The 16,963-nt window shown below is 49.9% G+C and overlaps 5 protein-coding genes across 5 annotated transcripts; 2 read left to right on the forward strand and 3 right to left on the reverse strand.

The window, feature by feature from the left end:
• Positions 1-267: 267 nt before the first annotated feature.
• Positions 268-1,830, forward strand: ASPVEDRAFT_41301 (uncharacterized protein). Its single transcript, XM_040812314.1, has 2 exons — positions 268-965; positions 1,027-1,830. The coding sequence occupies exons 1-2, from the start codon at positions 669-671 to the stop codon at positions 1,492-1,494; spliced, it is 765 nt and encodes a 254-aa protein (XP_040667480.1). The 5' UTR covers positions 268-668; the 3' UTR covers positions 1,495-1,830.
• Positions 1,831-2,145: 315 nt separating this feature from the next.
• On the reverse strand, positions 2,146-3,889 carry ASPVEDRAFT_41303 (Zn(II)2Cys6 transcription factor domain-containing protein). The gene is made up of 3 exons (XM_040812315.1): positions 3,758-3,889; positions 3,189-3,704; positions 2,146-3,127 (listed from the first exon to the last, which is right to left on the reverse strand). Exons 1-3 carry the CDS (start codon positions 3,815-3,817, stop codon positions 2,204-2,206), a joined length of 1,500 nt encoding a protein of 499 aa, XP_040667481.1. The 5' UTR covers positions 3,818-3,889; the 3' UTR covers positions 2,146-2,203.
• A 1,680-nt stretch (positions 3,890-5,569) lies between these two features.
• Positions 5,570-7,974, reverse strand: ASPVEDRAFT_41305 (uncharacterized protein). The gene has a single exon (XM_040812316.1). It carries the CDS (start codon positions 7,761-7,763, stop codon positions 5,787-5,789), a length of 1,977 nt encoding a protein of 658 aa, XP_040667482.1. The 5' UTR covers positions 7,764-7,974; the 3' UTR covers positions 5,570-5,786.
• Positions 7,975-12,075: 4,101 nt separating this feature from the next.
• Positions 12,076-13,515, forward strand: ASPVEDRAFT_41308 (uncharacterized protein). Its single transcript, XM_040812317.1, has one exon. It carries the CDS (start codon positions 12,207-12,209, stop codon positions 13,335-13,337), a length of 1,131 nt encoding a protein of 376 aa, XP_040667483.1. The 5' UTR covers positions 12,076-12,206; the 3' UTR covers positions 13,338-13,515.
• A 563-nt stretch (positions 13,516-14,078) lies between these two features.
• On the reverse strand, positions 14,079-15,641 carry ASPVEDRAFT_83251 (uncharacterized protein; the record flags this gene model as incomplete). Its single annotated transcript, XM_040817345.1, has 1 exon — positions 14,079-15,641. One exon carries the CDS (start codon positions 15,639-15,641, stop codon positions 14,079-14,081), a length of 1,563 nt encoding a protein of 520 aa, XP_040667484.1.
• Positions 15,642-16,963: the final 1,322 nt, after the last annotated feature.

A 16,963-nucleotide genomic window follows, 5' to 3' on the forward strand; every position in this document is an offset into this window, starting at 1 on the left:
TTTGTACGCATATATCTTAGGCCAAGAAAAGGTACTCCGAGGGAGCTTTGAACTACCTTGGTACACAGGCATGGATTGTATAACAAAATACATACGAGGCCATACACAGACAAGGGGACAGGCCCAATTAGTGATAGTGCTGATCTCCTAAAGCGGTTAGTTGTGCGAAGCAAGTCATATTTGCCCCACTTGGAAAGCTTGACAGTGCATAGGTACCCCCCTGGCGAGCAAATGGGCGCGGTTATAACGGAAATAACATGCTTAACTCCTCTATTCCCGTTGGCACACCTTCATATGTATGTATAGCACTCAGAATCATTCGCCGTTATCTGCCACATCGCTACACTAAGAGGGGGAAGGAGAACTGCACGGCTCAGGTACAGAAGGGGACTGAGAAGGCTAATGAGTAAAGCGGCAACAATAGTTGATATTGGCACGGGGCCTGATTTGTTGATAAACCTGAAGTCGATATTGTATTCAGCAAAGGGCTCAGCATGAAACTAAAAATGAAATGGCCCCAACAGCTCTGAGCGTGGCGTAGACCCATTCGAAGCACTCAGAAAGCATTTCTGTCCCACATATTTATCCCCCGTGTGCTCGGCAATTTTAGAAATGATGCCAACAGTCCTCACCACATCACTAGGACCCCAGGTCACCAAACTCTCACCATGAGTCTCATGATACTATGCACTTTCGTTCTTGCGCTTCTCGTCACGTCAAACGCGACAACGTGTTATACCGCTGAAGGATACGCAGTCGAGGACGACAAATATTTGCCATGTATTGCTATTGACGGAGTCGAGTCAATGTGTTGTCGGCTCAATGACACGATTCCCGATACCTGCCTTTCCACTGGTCTTTGCTTTGCAAATAGCTCATTTGCCACTGGGTATTGGAGGGATTTTTGTACCGATCAGACATGGGAGAGCCCAAATTGTTTAGCAAAGTCTATTTGCAGTACTGCGGTGCGTCACCGGTGTTGAGGTCTGTATATCCGGCCATTTTCTCATGCTAATTTCCCTATAGGAAGGTGGAAATTCAAATGGAACGACTGCTGTCACACCCTGCGGGAAAGGTAATAAATACTGCTGCGGTAACGACGAGTCGTGCTGTGATGGCGACGGCGGATTTACCCTGAACGACACTCTCGTCACGATCGGAGGGATAGCTACGACCATGGTTACGGCAACAGCCTCAACAGCCCCGGCTAAGATGAAATCAGGCTCGTCGGATGCGTCCACAAAACTCGCAATTGGCCTTGGTGTTGGAATTCCGTTGGCTGTTTTAGCGGCCGCCATGCTAGGCGCAGGATTTCTCTGGGGAAGGAGAAATGCGCTACACAAAGCTCCGCAAAACACATCTTCCGACGGTACTGCTGGAACTTTGGTGAAGCCGATAATGCAGCCAGAGAGTTATCAGGATCATCCTCAGGTCTATCCTTATGAGGCACCCGACTCTTCATTACCACCCTCCGAGCTACCAGCAGGGAAATAACTGGTATTGTGTCTTACGGGTCAGCGCATATAGCATAAAGTCTATGCAGTGGGGCATACTAGACCATTACATCCATATCTTGCGGGTGATGGATACTGGTGACTCTGGTTGAAAGCACATGGACGACAAAAAATGTCAGTCTCGACGCAGATTAATGAAATATGGCCGAATGTACAGCTACGATTCTTGTTGACACTTATTTACTCAAGGGAAGCCGGGCCCCAAATGGGCAGCAGAAGAGGTGTCTTCATACAGTCTGATACAAATAAGCCACTTTGTTCTTGTGTGAAATACAGTTTGTGTTGCCTATCTATGTAATCTATTTTTCAGCGAAGCTCATTCACAAGGAATGTAACAAAACATATCGTAATCAGGCTTTTCCTTGGGATTTTGATTCTCGTGGCCCTTAAAAGTCGTTCTGGAAATTTGTACTACATAGTTCCAGGCTACCAGTGAATATATGGGGAGTATCTCTCGCACCTTGACAAGAATCTATGGTCCTTTGGCAGTGTGGATTTTCTTCTTAGTGCATAGTAGCCGCTGCCGCCGCGTTTGTGAAAACTTCACCAACAGCCTCTGGGGTTGATCCTACAAAAGCCGAAAATGGTTGCCATCAACTTAACTAGGAATATCAGCATATTAAATGCCATGGACGCATCATACTGGAATGAAGGATTCAGAGAGTGAATAACGTGAGCGAGTGAGGTATCTAGAGTGAGGCTCTATTAACATTTATGTGTGATTGAAAGGCTGTTTGATTCTCAGCCAATTGCCAAAATGCCCAGTCTTCCCTACTCACACGTCCTGCAAGGCCAATTCCACGAGATTGAATAATTGAGTAAATATATTGGCACCAGTTGAACATTTCCACGTGTCCACAGTCGATGCATCCTTTAGATACCTGCGATATTCCGAATAACGCTAGGTGTCCCACTGACATTTGTGTACTGGGCTTCATGCAGAAAGCCACGGTCCTGCAAATTTCTCGCGCAGAGGATAAAATGGATATAGGGTCCGGAGTCCCCGGCAACTGCTTCTGAATTTGGTAAATGACTCGTTTCACCACAATTGACGATATCCAAAATAGACAGTATGTCTTGGCGATATCAAGGCTGCCGAATTCATGTGGGCTTAATGTTAAGTTCCTCAAAGATTCAGGATCGTCTTCCGGACTTTCATGATTGGTGCTAGGGAAGAAGTCCTTATTATTGCGAGAGCACCAGTCTTTTTGGAGCTTCTCAAGCTCGGAACAACGTTGTAGTAGTCCTTGGAAAGCGAGCTCTCTCGTGGGACTAAGGAGACAGAAAGAGACCGCCAGATCTCTTTGGAGAGAAGCGCAGTCCGCAATCAGTCCGAAAATTTCATCAAGAGGACTTGCAGTCCTGCCTTTACTTAGACACTCCCAGTCTTCTTCTGATCCGTAGTTTGTATTGAGAATGCAATATGCCGGGAAGAAGTTAGGAATGCTTCTAATCTGAATCTTTTTTGTACTTACTATCGTCCATTTTTGCCTTTTGAGTATGGAAGATGCAATGTTATCAAGGTCAGTATGACTGTGTTGCTTCAAAAGTGCCGATCCGCCTTTTACGTGGGTGAATAAACATTGAAGCGCGTGGTCGCTACTATAAAGAGTCTATCATTCTTCATAAGTACATAATAAGGGGTTTAATACTACTGCTTGACCAAACTCTTACCTCACGTGTGTGGAGTAGAATGCTCGCATACAGCATATCAATCCTTACTCCGGATTTGTGTTGTAGGCCACAAACCATCGCATTGAGCGCACTATTATAGATCTCCAGCCCTTGGTGTTCCAGGTACCTATCGTTAGAGTCGTTTGCCAGGAATGAACACACCAATGCCATGGCGGATCTATCGAATACTTCAGATTCACCAGCAACGGTAGGGAAATGGGCCATGAGAAGGTAGAGGCTGTCGTCTCTGCCATTTACGTTCTTGTTTGGAGCAAAGAACCTGCTCATAAATGCACCAAAGAGCTGATTACGGACCTCAGCACACATGTTGAAATTTGATGGCAGAGATAATGGTCTCAGTTGCCAAATGAGCTGACAAACGGGGCGTTTCGCTGTACCATGGCGTGTTATTTCGGGGCGCAACTTATGATAAAGAAAATTCTTGTTTGGGTCATATCCCAAGCACAAAATACCCTTCTTGATGCAGTTGGCACATTCCGGCTTTTGGAGATCACACTAAGAACTGGTTGTAAGTAACCGCCGTGCTCAGATACAAGGGACAAGATTACTTTCACTTTGCGTCTTCGGCAGCTTACGCAGCCAATCGATGAATATGGGGGCCCAGCCATAAATTTTGGAATGATAACTTGTGTTGTCTTTTGCTGTGCTGCCCTTAAAGAGAACGATTCTTCTTATGACAGTTGAGATATGACGGGGGAAGGAATGCCAGATAGCGGCCAGGCGCGCATAAGGGTGCCGGGCCCGCGCGGAATGAGTCAGCCCGTATTAAGACATAACTAGTTAGTTAGGTGATGTTTACTTCTATATGGCCAATTTCGCCATGGACCGGCGGCAAAAGAGGATAAAAACCGGTGGAAGATTTTATGTTTTGCTAGCTATGTGAAATCGCGTCAGTTTGCACTATGGTCAGCTAATAAAGTTCAATCTATAATTTATGCCAGTACACCACGGCATATTTACACCAGAGTGACTCGAGTGTTGAGTCAGTGCAATCCGCACTATACCACCCCTTATCATCTGCACTCAAGCGGCTCAAGGAAGTATTCTGTACGAGGCATGCAGCACATATAGTGTATTAATACGCATTTTGGGTCTGTATGTAGTTATGAAGCGCCAGTGGCTAATGAAACATGTTGAGAAAGGATCGTGAAGCAGTTTCACACAACTAACCTCTTTTAAATACAAGATTACCGCCCCCACGAAATGGGCCTGTAAGATGTTCTATCGGGTATGTTAGGTTATCTACAAAACTCTTCTTCAACCGAATCTTGGAACATTTGAAACAGGGCCTTAGTTATATCTGACGAAAAAGGTGTGCGGTAGGTTCAGGCGTAGCCTCGGAGGACAGAAAGACTTGAGGTAGAATTTGTCATTCGACGTGTCAGAAGCTCCTGAGCACTGTGAAGGTTTCACCGCTTGCTGGTAAGAAGCAAAAGGGGAGGGAAATGGGCAGGGTTGAAAATCTCAGAACAAAGGACATTTAATTGGGCGAGAGAGGGACAGAGGGACAGATTGGAGAGGCCTGGAGTGCTGAACATTCCATTTACCAGCAGGGTGCGGCTTCTTCTCTATATCCTCCATCCAGAACAAAGTAAACCAAAACTAGAGGTTTCAGTAGATTGCAAGTCTATCTAGGTAGGTGTATGTATCAACCTGGGGTCAAAAGTCGGAAAATACATGGACAGATTATGTGAAGGTAGTATGAATAGGGAACAGAGAAAAAGTGAAGATGAAGATAAAAAGTACAGCGGTAGGGATGTGGATATAGAGGTAGAGGTGAGGGCATCGCCGGACATGGATCGCTTGGCCTGGGCCAGCATAACATCCGACTACAAGGTATCTAGCTAGTTAAAGCAAATGCAAATGGGGGAATTAAGTGAAGCAAAAGAGAAAGAATTCAGAAGAAAAGGTGCAAAAGATGCATGAATTGCTAAAATCACGAACACGAAACAGAAACAAGGGGTATATCTTTTCCTCCTGCAATCCTGGCTCATTTCTTCAATGCTGACTGTCAGAGCATGGAAGAACGCAACACAAACAAACGATGAAGAAACCAGTTGGGATATCCAGAAGAAAATCATACAGACAGATGCAAAGATATAACATGAGTCACGTCGACGTAAAATATAACCATAACCATAAGTAAACATGACATGAGATGAGCATCAACTAAACATCAGGCGTAAAGTGCATCGTGGAAGGTCATCAAAAATCATACAATCACGTAGAACATGATAGACGTTGTGTTGGAACCAGCTGTTTCTTGCATAGCGGAAATGATCGAGTCGGTGCTCAGGACAGAAATCGAGAATGCCTCCTAATCCAAAGCCAGTCTTTTTTTTTACCCAAAACCATCAAACTTTTTTTTTTGCTGTTCCCAAAGAAAATCTGACAAACAAAGTGTAGTCGTGTTCTTCCGCATGTTTCCCTGCTTGCTATTAACCGAAACCGTAGCCCGTCCAAGAAAACACAGAAGCTTGACAAATCCGGCGCATAGGCCAGTCTCGTCCTCTTCATTTAGCTTCTCGGTCAGGCTTCTTATCGGAGAAAGCTCAGGTGTCGATGCGATAGAGACGACTAGTAACGACCGCCGGTGTACGTTGAGCGACTAGAGCGGCGGCTGGCACGATCAGACTTGCGGTCGCCCTTCCTGGAGTTATTGCTGGTAGTTGTATATTCGGAACCGCCTGTCAAGTATTTCTTGGGGCGCTTTCCTTCGATATTCAACTCAACAGCCCCAGTTTGGCCTGTTCGCACGTTGATGCGCTTGCCTCCCACAGACTCTTGTGTAAAGCTCATCGTAACCCCGTTCATCGTCATGATAATGTTATCGTCATCTTCAGGTGACCGAGTCGTAGTCAAAACACCGCTCCCACCAGACCGAGTGCGAGCATCACTGCCGCTACCCCGACTGCTAGCTGATCGACTCTTTTGACTGCCGCTATCACTCCCAGCATGCTGGGAATTCGCCTTGGCCTTCAACAACGCATCGCTCAGAGACATTGGGACGGCTGTGGATTTGCTGGACTGTGATGCCTGGTATTCCTCCACATCACGTTGTTTCTCCTCGAGCTCGTCACTCGGGGAGTAGTTGTACACCGTGGGTGGTCGACGTCGCCTAGTCGAGTTCTCCACAGCAACCTGGGGACTACCTGACCTGGCGGAGTCGTGATAAGCGATGGAGGGACGTCGGAGACTCCGATTCCGCTCAGGAATCACAGTTCGTCCGCCTGGACCGCGGTAACCATATTCCGGTAGAACATCCCGAAGGTCCGTCATGTCAAGAGACCGCGAAGGACGACGCTCAGACATTACAGACGCAGTGGTTGCTGGGTTTCGTGGTAACTCAGGCCGCTTCTGTTTCTGGATGATGGTTGGAGGGGCCCTGCTCTTGGCTGGCGCTGGTGGCGGTGGCATTGATTGGTACTGGTAGTAGTCTTCCTCGCCACGGCTACGAGAATGGGATGGGAGCCGTGGCCGTGCTTGACGGGGCGGTCCGGGAGGTGGGGGAGGTGGGGTTGGTTCCGGCAATTCTTCTTCCACGATCTCATCGTCGTCCTCTTCGTCTTCCTCTGATGTACCATAGTCAATCGGGGGAGGCTCGAACACAGACGGACGACGCGAACGTTGTTGCTCCCTGGGCCGTGACAATGAACGCTCGTGAAACTCAGGTGGGCTGGCGGCGCCGGGAAAAGGATAGTAAGACGACTGTTGAGAGTAGAGCGAAAGGGGCGCCGGAGGATACACCGGAGAATTGGAGTAAGCTGAGGAGGACAGCGGCGGGCCGTGGCCGTATCGGTCCATCGGGGATCCACTGTACATCATCCCGTTCATGGGCGGCATCATCCCATGAAAGCTCACAGGGCGGCTGTTGGCATGATAGGAATTCGAACGAGCATTCCGACCTTGCGGGCGATTACTCTGCGAGACTTGTACAACGGCCGACGGAGGGTAACGCGATGTGTGGGGCGACGGTGACGGTGGAGGGAAGTCATATGAAGACCCTTGCGAGGAGTGGTACCGATATTCCCGTTGTCGTGGCTCAACAGGAGTTGACGCATGGTATAGGCCACGATCATTTTCCCAATAGCTTCTCGGATACTGTTGAGTATAGATCTGCTCAGGTCTTTGGGATCGGGATGGAGATCGTGGAACGTGGGCCGGGGGATATCCAGCCGAAAAAGGCCCCGCGTGCATCTTGTCGTCGCGTGCTGGACGAGCGCTGCGATCCCGCGGCCGTTCTTTAGGCCGTTCTTTCGTTCTCGAACGAACTCGCTCAAGCTCGGTTCTTTTGTGCGAGGTGTCGACCTTAAGAGGGACCGGAGGCTTCTGGGCCGGCGGGACGGATTGGGCACTGTTGACGGTAGCAGCAGTGCGGCTCGAGTAGCCTGAATCACTGGCAGCCTCGACAAAAGGCTCCCTGGCCGGCTTCCTTATGTCTGCCTTGGAGCGTTTTGCAGTGGCGTTGGCAACTTGACGGGTTTCCGGGAGGCTAACATGAGTTTCCTCATCATATTCCTCGACGAAGGCGGCGTGAGGAACTTTCCTCGACATGGCTTTTTGGCGGCGGCCAAGGCCCAAGTTGGGTCCCCAAGCGGGAGGGGGTGCTGGCTTTGGTGAAGGCACTGTGGATGACGTGAAACGTGTTGGCCCGACAGGGCTTCGGGGGTTTTTGGTCACTCACAGCAGCCAATGCTGCGGCTGCTCATCCAAATGAGTCAAAGAAAAAAATTTTCCTCCTCGTTTCTTTTCTTTTCTTTTTTTTCTTACTTTCGTGTTTTTGCCCCCCCAACTGAATTGTGCCTTTCCCACTTGGTGCTTCCACCCGCTTCCTGGCTTGGTCCAGCAACCCACACTCTGAGGAGAGTCGTAAGGTGAAAAAAGGATCCAGAGGCGCAGATCAGCTAGTTGGGCGTAGCGTAATTGATGACGGCGTCTAAATCGTTGACTGTCAGCGATGAACAGTGGATGCAGCGTCGTCCATAGATAGCGGTATCTCCATCGAAAAGAGAGAGGTGTTTGGTCAAGAGAGTTTGGCGCAGGACTAGCGACGAAGTGGGTGGAAAGACGAGGCGGGCGGGAGCGAACAGACAAGACAGGAACGCATCCAGAGTCCACCAACGGATCAGGCGAAGAGGAAAGAAGAGCGAGGAAGCGCGCTTGCGCTGCAGCAGTCGGCTGGCAAACGGTGAGTGGAGGGCTCAAAGAGGAAAAAGTCGAGAGGCTGCAGCAGAGTGTGAATGGTGACAAGCAGCGTGTAACCGACGACGGTTGGACTGATGGAGGGGTTGGACTTGGATCTGGGCCTGACGGAGAGAACAGACAGGACCAGGTGGGGTCCAGTGTGGAGATGGGAGGGAGCAAGAATGCGAGAAGACGAGAGAGGGCCGGATCAGGCTGAAGAGGTCAACGAGGCAGTAAATAAGAAGATCACCGACCAGTGGCCGGCGAGACTGAGAGTGAGGCAGCGATGGACGGCGGACGGAGAAGAGGGGAAGAAAAACTGCAGGGTGAGCCTCGCGCAGACGCCAGTTTTAAGTCGCAACCCAACTCCCTCCAGCGGAGTAATAATAATCGTGATAATGATAATGATGCTGCCCTTGTCGCGAGAAAACGGATCGTCTGGAATTTCTTAGCCCGAGGGGTCTTTTTTTTTTTTTTTTTTTCCCTCTCATGGATCTTGCCGTCGCAGGCCCCCCTTGCTGGACGTCTTCCTCGTTTCGGAGATGCAAAATGGGCAAGTCTGCTTGGGATGACGAATAATACCTCGTCTGCCCACAGCTTTTCCACACTTTTCCTGCCGGAATAGCACCATCGACAAAAACCGGAAGGACGAATTGTGGTGGGGATGAGAGGCGAGTGGCTGCCGAGCGATGCCTGATCTGCCGCTAACTGATTGTTTGTTGCTGTATAGTGTATTCAGCAGTGTATTGTACTGATTACTTGCAGTGTCTATCTAACTATATATACTTGCTCGCACCGTCGTGGCCGAATCGAATCTGGTCTTTCCGGAGTGATAGGCAGTCATACCACGCGCCGTGTTTAGAACAACAGCAGAGATATTGCAGCCTCATCAGGTGAAGCTATCAATACCACTCTTCATTTTTCCACTCGGGAATGACACATCCAAACGTGCCAGGGTACCCCAGAAGGACGTGGACCTTACCTTGATCGGCGTGGCATTACTCGACTACATTCAGTGCAGCGTACATCTGACAGGGACCATACCGTCACAGACACGGGCTGGCGACGCAAGGGGTGACCGACTCAGCCTTCTGAAGGAATAATGGAGGGCCCGAAGCTTCAATCGCGCGCTTTCATCGCAGCGACGATGGATACTCAGACTCGACTCGGGGACTGAGAGAAAGCCCGTCCATCCATGAAACGCACTCCAGTGTATCCACAACCGAGAAGTTGTGGTTTCACCAGATGGGTCCTTGCGAAAGCGCGTGAGTTTTGAGCGTTTTTGTGAGACGAAGGCATATCAGACCAGCGACTGCTAGGATGGCAGTCCATCTGGGGGGCAGAACTCTATGGCGATTGTGAAACTCTACACGACGGCTCGTGCTCTGGCTCATGATTCCACCATGTGACAATTCGAGACAAGAGGGCGAAGTCTGTACTCCGCATTCGCTTGGAGTTTACTGCTTCCAAGCAGGGAAGAGAAGAGGGAACATCCATGATACTACGCCTCGATATGCGACGCGGTGGCACTAATCGAGCTTCTCAGTAACGTCATTGCTCCAAAACATTGTACCGAGACATGATAGTAGTATGGAACAAGATGCGACAAGTTCGGACTCGACATAGTACTTCCGTATAGATTGGAAAATGAGGAGAAAGGTTGACGCGGTATGCAAGGAAACTGCGTCTCCAGAAGATTCTCGGAGATATGAATGCACGTATGACTGCACGGTCGACAGAGTCCAAGACCACACGGAAGTATAGAATTCGTCCAGATTATTCATTCATCTGCGGACAAGAGTGACAAGAGTACGATGAGAATCAAGCGGTGAGAGGAGTGGAAATAACAGAGCGACCCCGCTGGATCAACCGGAAGCCGTGGATCGCAGATGGAACAATCCATGGAACTGACTTTTATTTACTCCGGCTCCATTCTTAGCTCAACTTCATTCATCCCATCCTGTTTCTTTTTCCTGTCCGCCAGCTCAACATCGGTAGACCAGCTTTGCAACACTTGCGCCACTTCCTGTGCCGGTATTATTGCCCCATCGTGCTGGCTGCCCAAAGACATGCACGACGGCTGACGGACTGGCTGTCGCGGCCCAATAGCATTTGCCTCCACTGTGTTTGGCTCCCGTTTGGATCAATGAGCGAAGTGGAGGACAATTCGGTGAATGGAGCCCCATAGAAGTCTGAGAAGAACGCTAGAAAATTTCCACCCGACAAGCTGCCCGTAATGGTCGCAACGGAGTCGGACCGGCCCTCCATTCGCCCACTGGATGAGATTCATGACAGGGAATGCTGGTCGTCCACTCGTCGGTTGCATTCCACGGCAGCTTCCCCCCGTGGTGTTTGAAGATATCTTCGCCCCCCCCAAGGAGCGAATTCCCACCAGGAGACCATCCACCACAGCTCCTGATGCTGCGTCTCTGGAATCTGGAGTCGTTTGAGGTGACTCCAAGTCCCCAACATGGCCCCTCCAGGTCCTCACCGTGGCGGGGTCTGTCTGAGGCTGATAATCGTCTGTTTCGCACTTGTCTTTACGTCATTATATCCCAACAATTGATTTATCTACTGAGCTACGGCATGCTAGACATGGAAGACTCAATCAGAGTACTCCCCTTCTCCCATTCCGCACTCTACGTGCTTGATGATGGAGCCTGCCCCATGATCCTGCCTTCCTGCATGCTCAATTCCTGCCCAATGCCAACCAAACAGGTGTTGATGTGAGTCACGACCCTGCGGTGTCTGCCAATTTGCCACTCAACAACATCGAGCGCGATATCTGGATGCAGTGTTTTCCTCGGATGCGACAGTCACATCCGTCGCACAGGAACCCTGTTCTCATGCCGTTTCCCGCACCTTTAACCAAGCCTCATCTGCCTCAGGATCCAACACTGTCAGAAGTTGGCTTCTTCAGGGACCATGGACTTAATCTGATTATCTCCATCGCCGTCAAAACTTCTGATCTCGAGTATGCGTCACATAGGTAAAGTTCGCAGCGATACTGCCCCACTAACGGCTTGACGAGTGCTTTTCTCACCAAACTAAGCATGATATATTATGTGCGCGGTGCAACTCGTCCAACACCGCACGCAGCACGCGGTTGAGATTTGTAACTGTCCCAAGTCCTAACATGCACTCGCATCAAAATGCTCCGACGTAGACTGCTTGTGTGCTTCAATTTTAGTCATAAAGGTCGATAAATGCTGTACAGGGCCAATCCGAGTGCAGACCCTTTAGCTAGGTTGGAAACCCTATTTTCAAGCCTAGCGGGCTCGCAAATCTCGATTAGCTACTACGGCCTCGTGGCTGGGAGCGAAGAAATACACTGAATCGTCTTGAGTGTTGGCTCGGCGGGGGAAAAGCCGTAGATCCAGATCGGGTTGGTGTGGCCGATAAGACAGCTGAGTCAGCCCGTTACCCCGGCCACGGCGCCAACCCAAACAAAGGAGCGTCATTCCCAGCCTCTCCAATTCCTCCAACCACCGCATTTTTCGGGCTGGGACCCGATCTCTTGATGCCTCTCTGACTGCATTCCCTCTTCTCTTGGTAATATCTTCATTTTTTGAAGCTTGACTTTCCTCGTTGCTCAACTTACTAACCCAACCCTCGACTGCTTCTCTTTAGTTGCACCTTCTATTTACCCGCTCTACGAACTTTACCGATCGGCTGGAGATCGCGAACACCACAACGAAATCTGCCTCTCGATACGAATCCTTTCCAGTCGAACGCAATATTTGCTTGGATTGCCCTTGATTAAACAACCGGAGACTCGTCTCGGGCTACGTGCTCTTGACAGCTCTAGTAATCATGCCTCCAGTCCAGCAGGCGGGGTGGTTCCCCAGCATTCTTGGTCGATCCATTCTCAGCGGCATCCATCAGAATTCCCCACGAGAACTGGAGAACGATCTCACTGTAACCCCGACCACTCAATTGGACAAAACACATACACTGGCTGCGCGTGATGCCGACAGAACGTACCGACCAGGACAAGGAGCAATCGACCCAAGCAGCATAAACATGCGTGGGTTGTATGCCTTGTTCGCTATTTTGGGAGCAGCACTTGTCCTAGCGTCCATTTGGTTTTTCTTTTGGGCAAAGGACGGTGGGTTCATTTGGAAAAAGGGTGACTGGGAAGATTATAAGTCAACCGTTCTGCGGCGAAAGGGGCCTGATGGGAGAACCCTTAGTAATGCTACAAGAAGCACAAAGCTAGGTGGAGGTAGCGTCGTTGGTAAAGGCTACAGCGATGATGGATACACCGTGGCCGATACCGCTCCCGGATACAGCGATACTGCTACTACGGTCACTGAGAAAGAACCGAGACGCAAGCGCAACCTTCGCGATAAATTCCGCCGAAAGCGCAGACATGAGAAGTATGAGGGCGAGGCGGACGAGGATGTTCGTGCCTACCGCAAGGAAAAGCCTGCACAGATTGGTGGCATCAACCGTGAAGCAGATGGCACATACTACGGTAGCGACTACGACACCTCCAACCCACCTACGCACTACAACCGGAGCGAAATGAGCGAAGTCCGCGACTACGCTTATGAGCCTTCTCGCCCTTCTAATCAGAAGCGAGACTTCTCTTTTGCCCCCGGCACAGAAGAGACCATGAGCCAGACCACAACAGAACGTATGGCTCGTGAACCATCAGCCCGCCGACACAACCGCCGCCGCGAACGGCGTCGCGCACCTCCAACCTCCTCTTCTCGCCAGAGCAGTCCGCGTAAGCGCGATTCTCGCGGCCACTACACCGAACCCCTCGACTTCTCCTCAAACTCGCAGGCACGTTCAGATTACCAATACTCAAACGTTGACACCGAAGAACAAGACATTGGAACTGTCAGCTATCACCACCCAATCCCCGGTCTGAGCAAGGGCTACCGCCGCGATGGAGCCCGTAGCCGACGGAGAGACAGCCTGAGTGATAGCGACTGAGGAGACTCGGTATTCATGAAGCAAGTCTCCATTTTATTTACCTACCTATCAAATTGTAAATAATACCGAAGTGGTTGGGTTATCGGAGACTGCTATGTCTAGAAACTTTACGAGCGTAATGGGAACAATGGATTGTGAAATTGGGATTTATGTTTATGTTACGAGAATGATATTCATCTGGAGTCGTTTTTCTTGCTTTGTTGCCCATATGGTTTATATTATCACGGGAATGGATGGATATGGATATGGATATGGAATGGGGGTTTGTATTATTTGATAGCACTACGATCTAAAGCTGTTTTCCCATTCAGGTTCCTTACTTCTTTTTTTTGTACTTAGTTAGATATACATATGGTCAAGATCGCATCTGAAGAAGGTTGTTTCATATAGTACCTTTGTTTCGAGGTACCCCAGTTTAAATCTCTGTCTCACTGAGAATAGTTAGTTGCTGCCTAGAAATGCTGAACCGAAAGCCGATAGATATTCTTCTAATAATACAAAGACAGCGTTGAGCAGAATAAAAATTGAAAGAAGAAAAAAGAAGAAATCACCCTAAACAAATTGATAAACCCTCTGAATGCTTGCCCATATATGTAGACGACGGTTGATGCAGATGACATATGAAAAGAAAAGATGGCGAAAATGCAGTCGACTGCAGCGAAGAAAATGAACTGGGAGTATGCATATACCAGCTAGATATATGTCGAAAATAAAGAGCGAAAGAAAAGTTAAAGCCAATTGTCAAGGCCTGGAGCGCGGCCGCATGCTACCGACTTTCGGGGCCGACGCTCGTGGTGAAGATGGTGGTGAGGGTAAAGACTGGGCTCTCACCACGACGCCCGTTTTGTAGCCCGTTGCATGACCGACCACGGTATCTTCTCCCTCGTCGTTGTTATGCAGATGCGGGCTATATGATGAGGGCGCCAGCGCCGCTTCATCGGAGAACCAGCTATCGAGTACAGCTTGTCCGATATCTTGGTCTTGCCAGCCTTGCTCACGAAGGGGGTTCCAGAGAGGCGAGTGGGTAAGGCGCCATATGCCAACTGATGAGATTCGAAGCTGGTGGAGCATCCACTTGTTCATGTACTCGTTAGAACTAATGGACGACTTTTGTTGGAGAGCTTGGTTGAATTTGTGTGGGCTTCCTGGTGTTATCTCAGGGATGTCATTTTCTAGGTCCCAATAATAATTATTGCCCAGGGGTGATGCACCGGTATGTTCTGGAAATACTGCCTGTTCTTGAGGTGGAAGTCTTAAAGGGTTTGGCTCCGGCTCCCATGTATTTTCATCGACGTACGGATGGTAAAAGTGGAGGGAAGAGAGATTTTGATAAACGAAGTCCCTATGGCCTTGCTCTAGGCAAATCATGCGGAAAGCGTTCACGTCCATCTGTGTATTGTTTAGGTCCTTCCATGTCTTGTTGTGCTCTTCCGCAAATGTACGTAGGAAATCTGCAGATTCTTGATCTAGCGCCAAGTCTAATCGCTGCCTTTGTGCCTGCTTTTCGTTGGCCATATACCATTCTGATTCAAGGTCTGCAAGCTGTTCTTGAAGCATCCGTTCCTGCGCTATGCCGGCTAGGTAAGTGAGTATACAACTTGGAGTCTCGTCCATGGAACCCTCTTCTTTTCCTGTGCTCGGGCTTGAGATTCGCGTATAAGTTTGAAAATCCGGTGCCTCCCCTTTATTGAACGAGACGGAAAAATCCTCCATGGACACACTGAGATGGTATTCTTGCTCTTCCAGTTGGTCTTCCTCTTCACGGTAACTATTTTCCATTTTCACATATTCTTCCGCGGCTGTCTGAAGAAGCTCATACTCTTGCATAATGGGACCCGCCTCGGGATGGTCAAAGTTCGCAAAGAAGGCGTTAAGACGCTTCATGAGTTCCACTCTGAGTTTCATTTCGTCCTCTCGCTTGTAACTAAGTTCCATACGTGACTGGCGGGCGTGAACTCTTAGCGCAGAGAAGTTGTCCAACCTTTTATAAATCTTCAGAAGTTCGGCTTCACGGGCGTTTGTCGAGTCACCCCCCTGGTTTGCGGTAGGCACAGTGTGGTCTTCCTGCCCATCACCCTGTCCCTTGTCAATTCCCCGATTATTTGCGCCGGGAAGTGTTGGCCCAGTAGGCTCGGAGCCGGGTGAGTGTTGTTGGGAACCATATGTAGGCAGAGTACAGACACCTTGCGTGTCGGACTCGCTGATATGAAGAAAACCGGTTGAATCAGGGCGAGGTTCGCCGTCAAGCTTCAGTGCGGAGTCGGTCTTGCTATTTCGGCGATACTGGAGCGCCTCCACATGCATTATTGTTAGCAGTGTCGCGCGCGTGTAAAGGTTGAAGCACTGAGGTAGGGGTGCGTTCAATAACACAGCCTTACCCATCCCATTCCCTTCTTAAAGTTCGTTGCTATGGTGCGCCACCTCAAGAATGTGCCGTCTGAGGGTCGAAGGTCGACCATGGTGACCCCATGCCCCAGGGGGCGTCACCGACAGTCCGACACACTGTGGGGTGATAAAACTACGGGCCGACCCACGTGGAGAGCACGTAAAGACAGTGGAGGTTTCTGGGTGCCAGGGGGTGGCTGAGAGGAGCCGTGGGCATCGACGAGGTGTTAACGGATTTCTCCGTGACAGCGACGAGGATTTCATCCAACCTCGCAAATTCGCAATGCCTTCCCGAATTTGGGTAATCAGCCTGATTTTGGGGAGCGATAGCCCAACTGCAATAATAACAAATAATGCCGTATCGACTATCCAATAACGCACAAAGAACGGCCGTGACTCAATGTGTAACTCTCGCGACTGCATCGGACACGTCGTTTGGCCGCCTTGCGCCGGGATTGGGATATCATAGCATCTCATAGGCGGAAGGACTGTCCAAGAGAGGCCCGTTCGAATCTGTCACGGAATCACGAGCAGGATTCGGACCATGGAAGGCGTCTCAAGTGTTTGCCGTCTCATGTCGCAGGATGCCGGAGTATCCGATCACGCCGAGAGGCCCAGGGTATCATCAGTGACCACGGGAGATGACGACGAGTTGCAGCGAACCACGAACAGGCAGCGAGCTGACTCCGTTTGATCCGGGCTGAAAAGGAGGGAAGCGAGGGAGAGCATCGAGTGTGATTGAGTCGTGGGGGCAACTCCGTCTGGTTGGATCGACCCGGGACTAGTGGACGCAATCCCAGTTCCTCCCGTCCGATGGCAGCGCGGCCCCTCCCTCCACAACATCTCTTGATCCAATAACGAGCTGGCCTAGCAGGACATTGTTCGCGTCATGTGTTGACAACTCAAGATGGACATGCATTCCATACTCCCAAAGCGGGGGTTGTCGCTTGAAAAGAGCCTCATGTCGCCTCTATTCCGGAAATGCAGACTGCCACTTGCTCGAGAGCTGAGGGACCAGGGTATAAATGATGTGTTGTGATTCAGTCGGGTCGACTTCTCGTCGCACGCACTTCCTCACTGCATCCTGGCTGAGGTTTGGAGAGTCGGGATAGGGCCTCGCTTCAATTCATTGCTTGGCACAATTGGAAAGCCTGAGTGCTGCTATCAACATGCCTCGCAGACATGGCGACGGTTATCACTTTGATGGGCGCTACTACACCTATCCAACAGGCAAGTAACGC

This window comes from Aspergillus versicolor (genome assembly GCF_001890125.1).
Source record: "Aspergillus versicolor CBS 583.65 unplaced genomic scaffold ASPVEscaffold_4, whole genome shotgun sequence".
In the NCBI taxonomy this organism is placed as follows: Eukaryota; Fungi; Ascomycota; class Eurotiomycetes; order Eurotiales; family Aspergillaceae; genus Aspergillus; species Aspergillus versicolor.

Excerpts from the sequence above, each read along its gene's own strand:
- ASPVEDRAFT_41301 (XM_040812314.1), top strand. The coding sequence starts at position 669 with ATGAGTCTCATGATACTATGCACTTTCGTTCTTGCGCTTCTCGTCACG. Across the intron at positions 966-1,026 it reads AGTCTATTTGCAGTACTGCG|GAAGGTGGAAATTCAAATGG; the intron begins GTGCGTCACCGG and ends ATTTCCCTATAG.
- ASPVEDRAFT_41303 (XM_040812315.1), bottom strand. The coding sequence starts at position 3,817 with ATGGCTGGGCCCCCATATTCATCGATTGGCTGCGTAAGCTGCCGAAGA. Across the intron at positions 3,705-3,757 it reads GCCGAAGACGCAAAGTGAAA|TGTGATCTCCAAAAGCCGGA; the intron begins GTAATCTTGTCC and ends ACCAGTTCTTAG. Across the intron at positions 3,128-3,188 it reads TTCTACTCCACACACGTGAG|ACTCTTTATAGTAGCGACCA; the intron begins GTAAGAGTTTGG and ends GAAGAATGATAG.
- ASPVEDRAFT_41305 (XM_040812316.1), bottom strand. The coding sequence starts at position 7,763 with ATGTCGAGGAAAGTTCCTCACGCCGCCTTCGTCGAGGAATATGATGAG.
- ASPVEDRAFT_41308 (XM_040812317.1), top strand. The coding sequence starts at position 12,207 with ATGCCTCCAGTCCAGCAGGCGGGGTGGTTCCCCAGCATTCTTGGTCGA.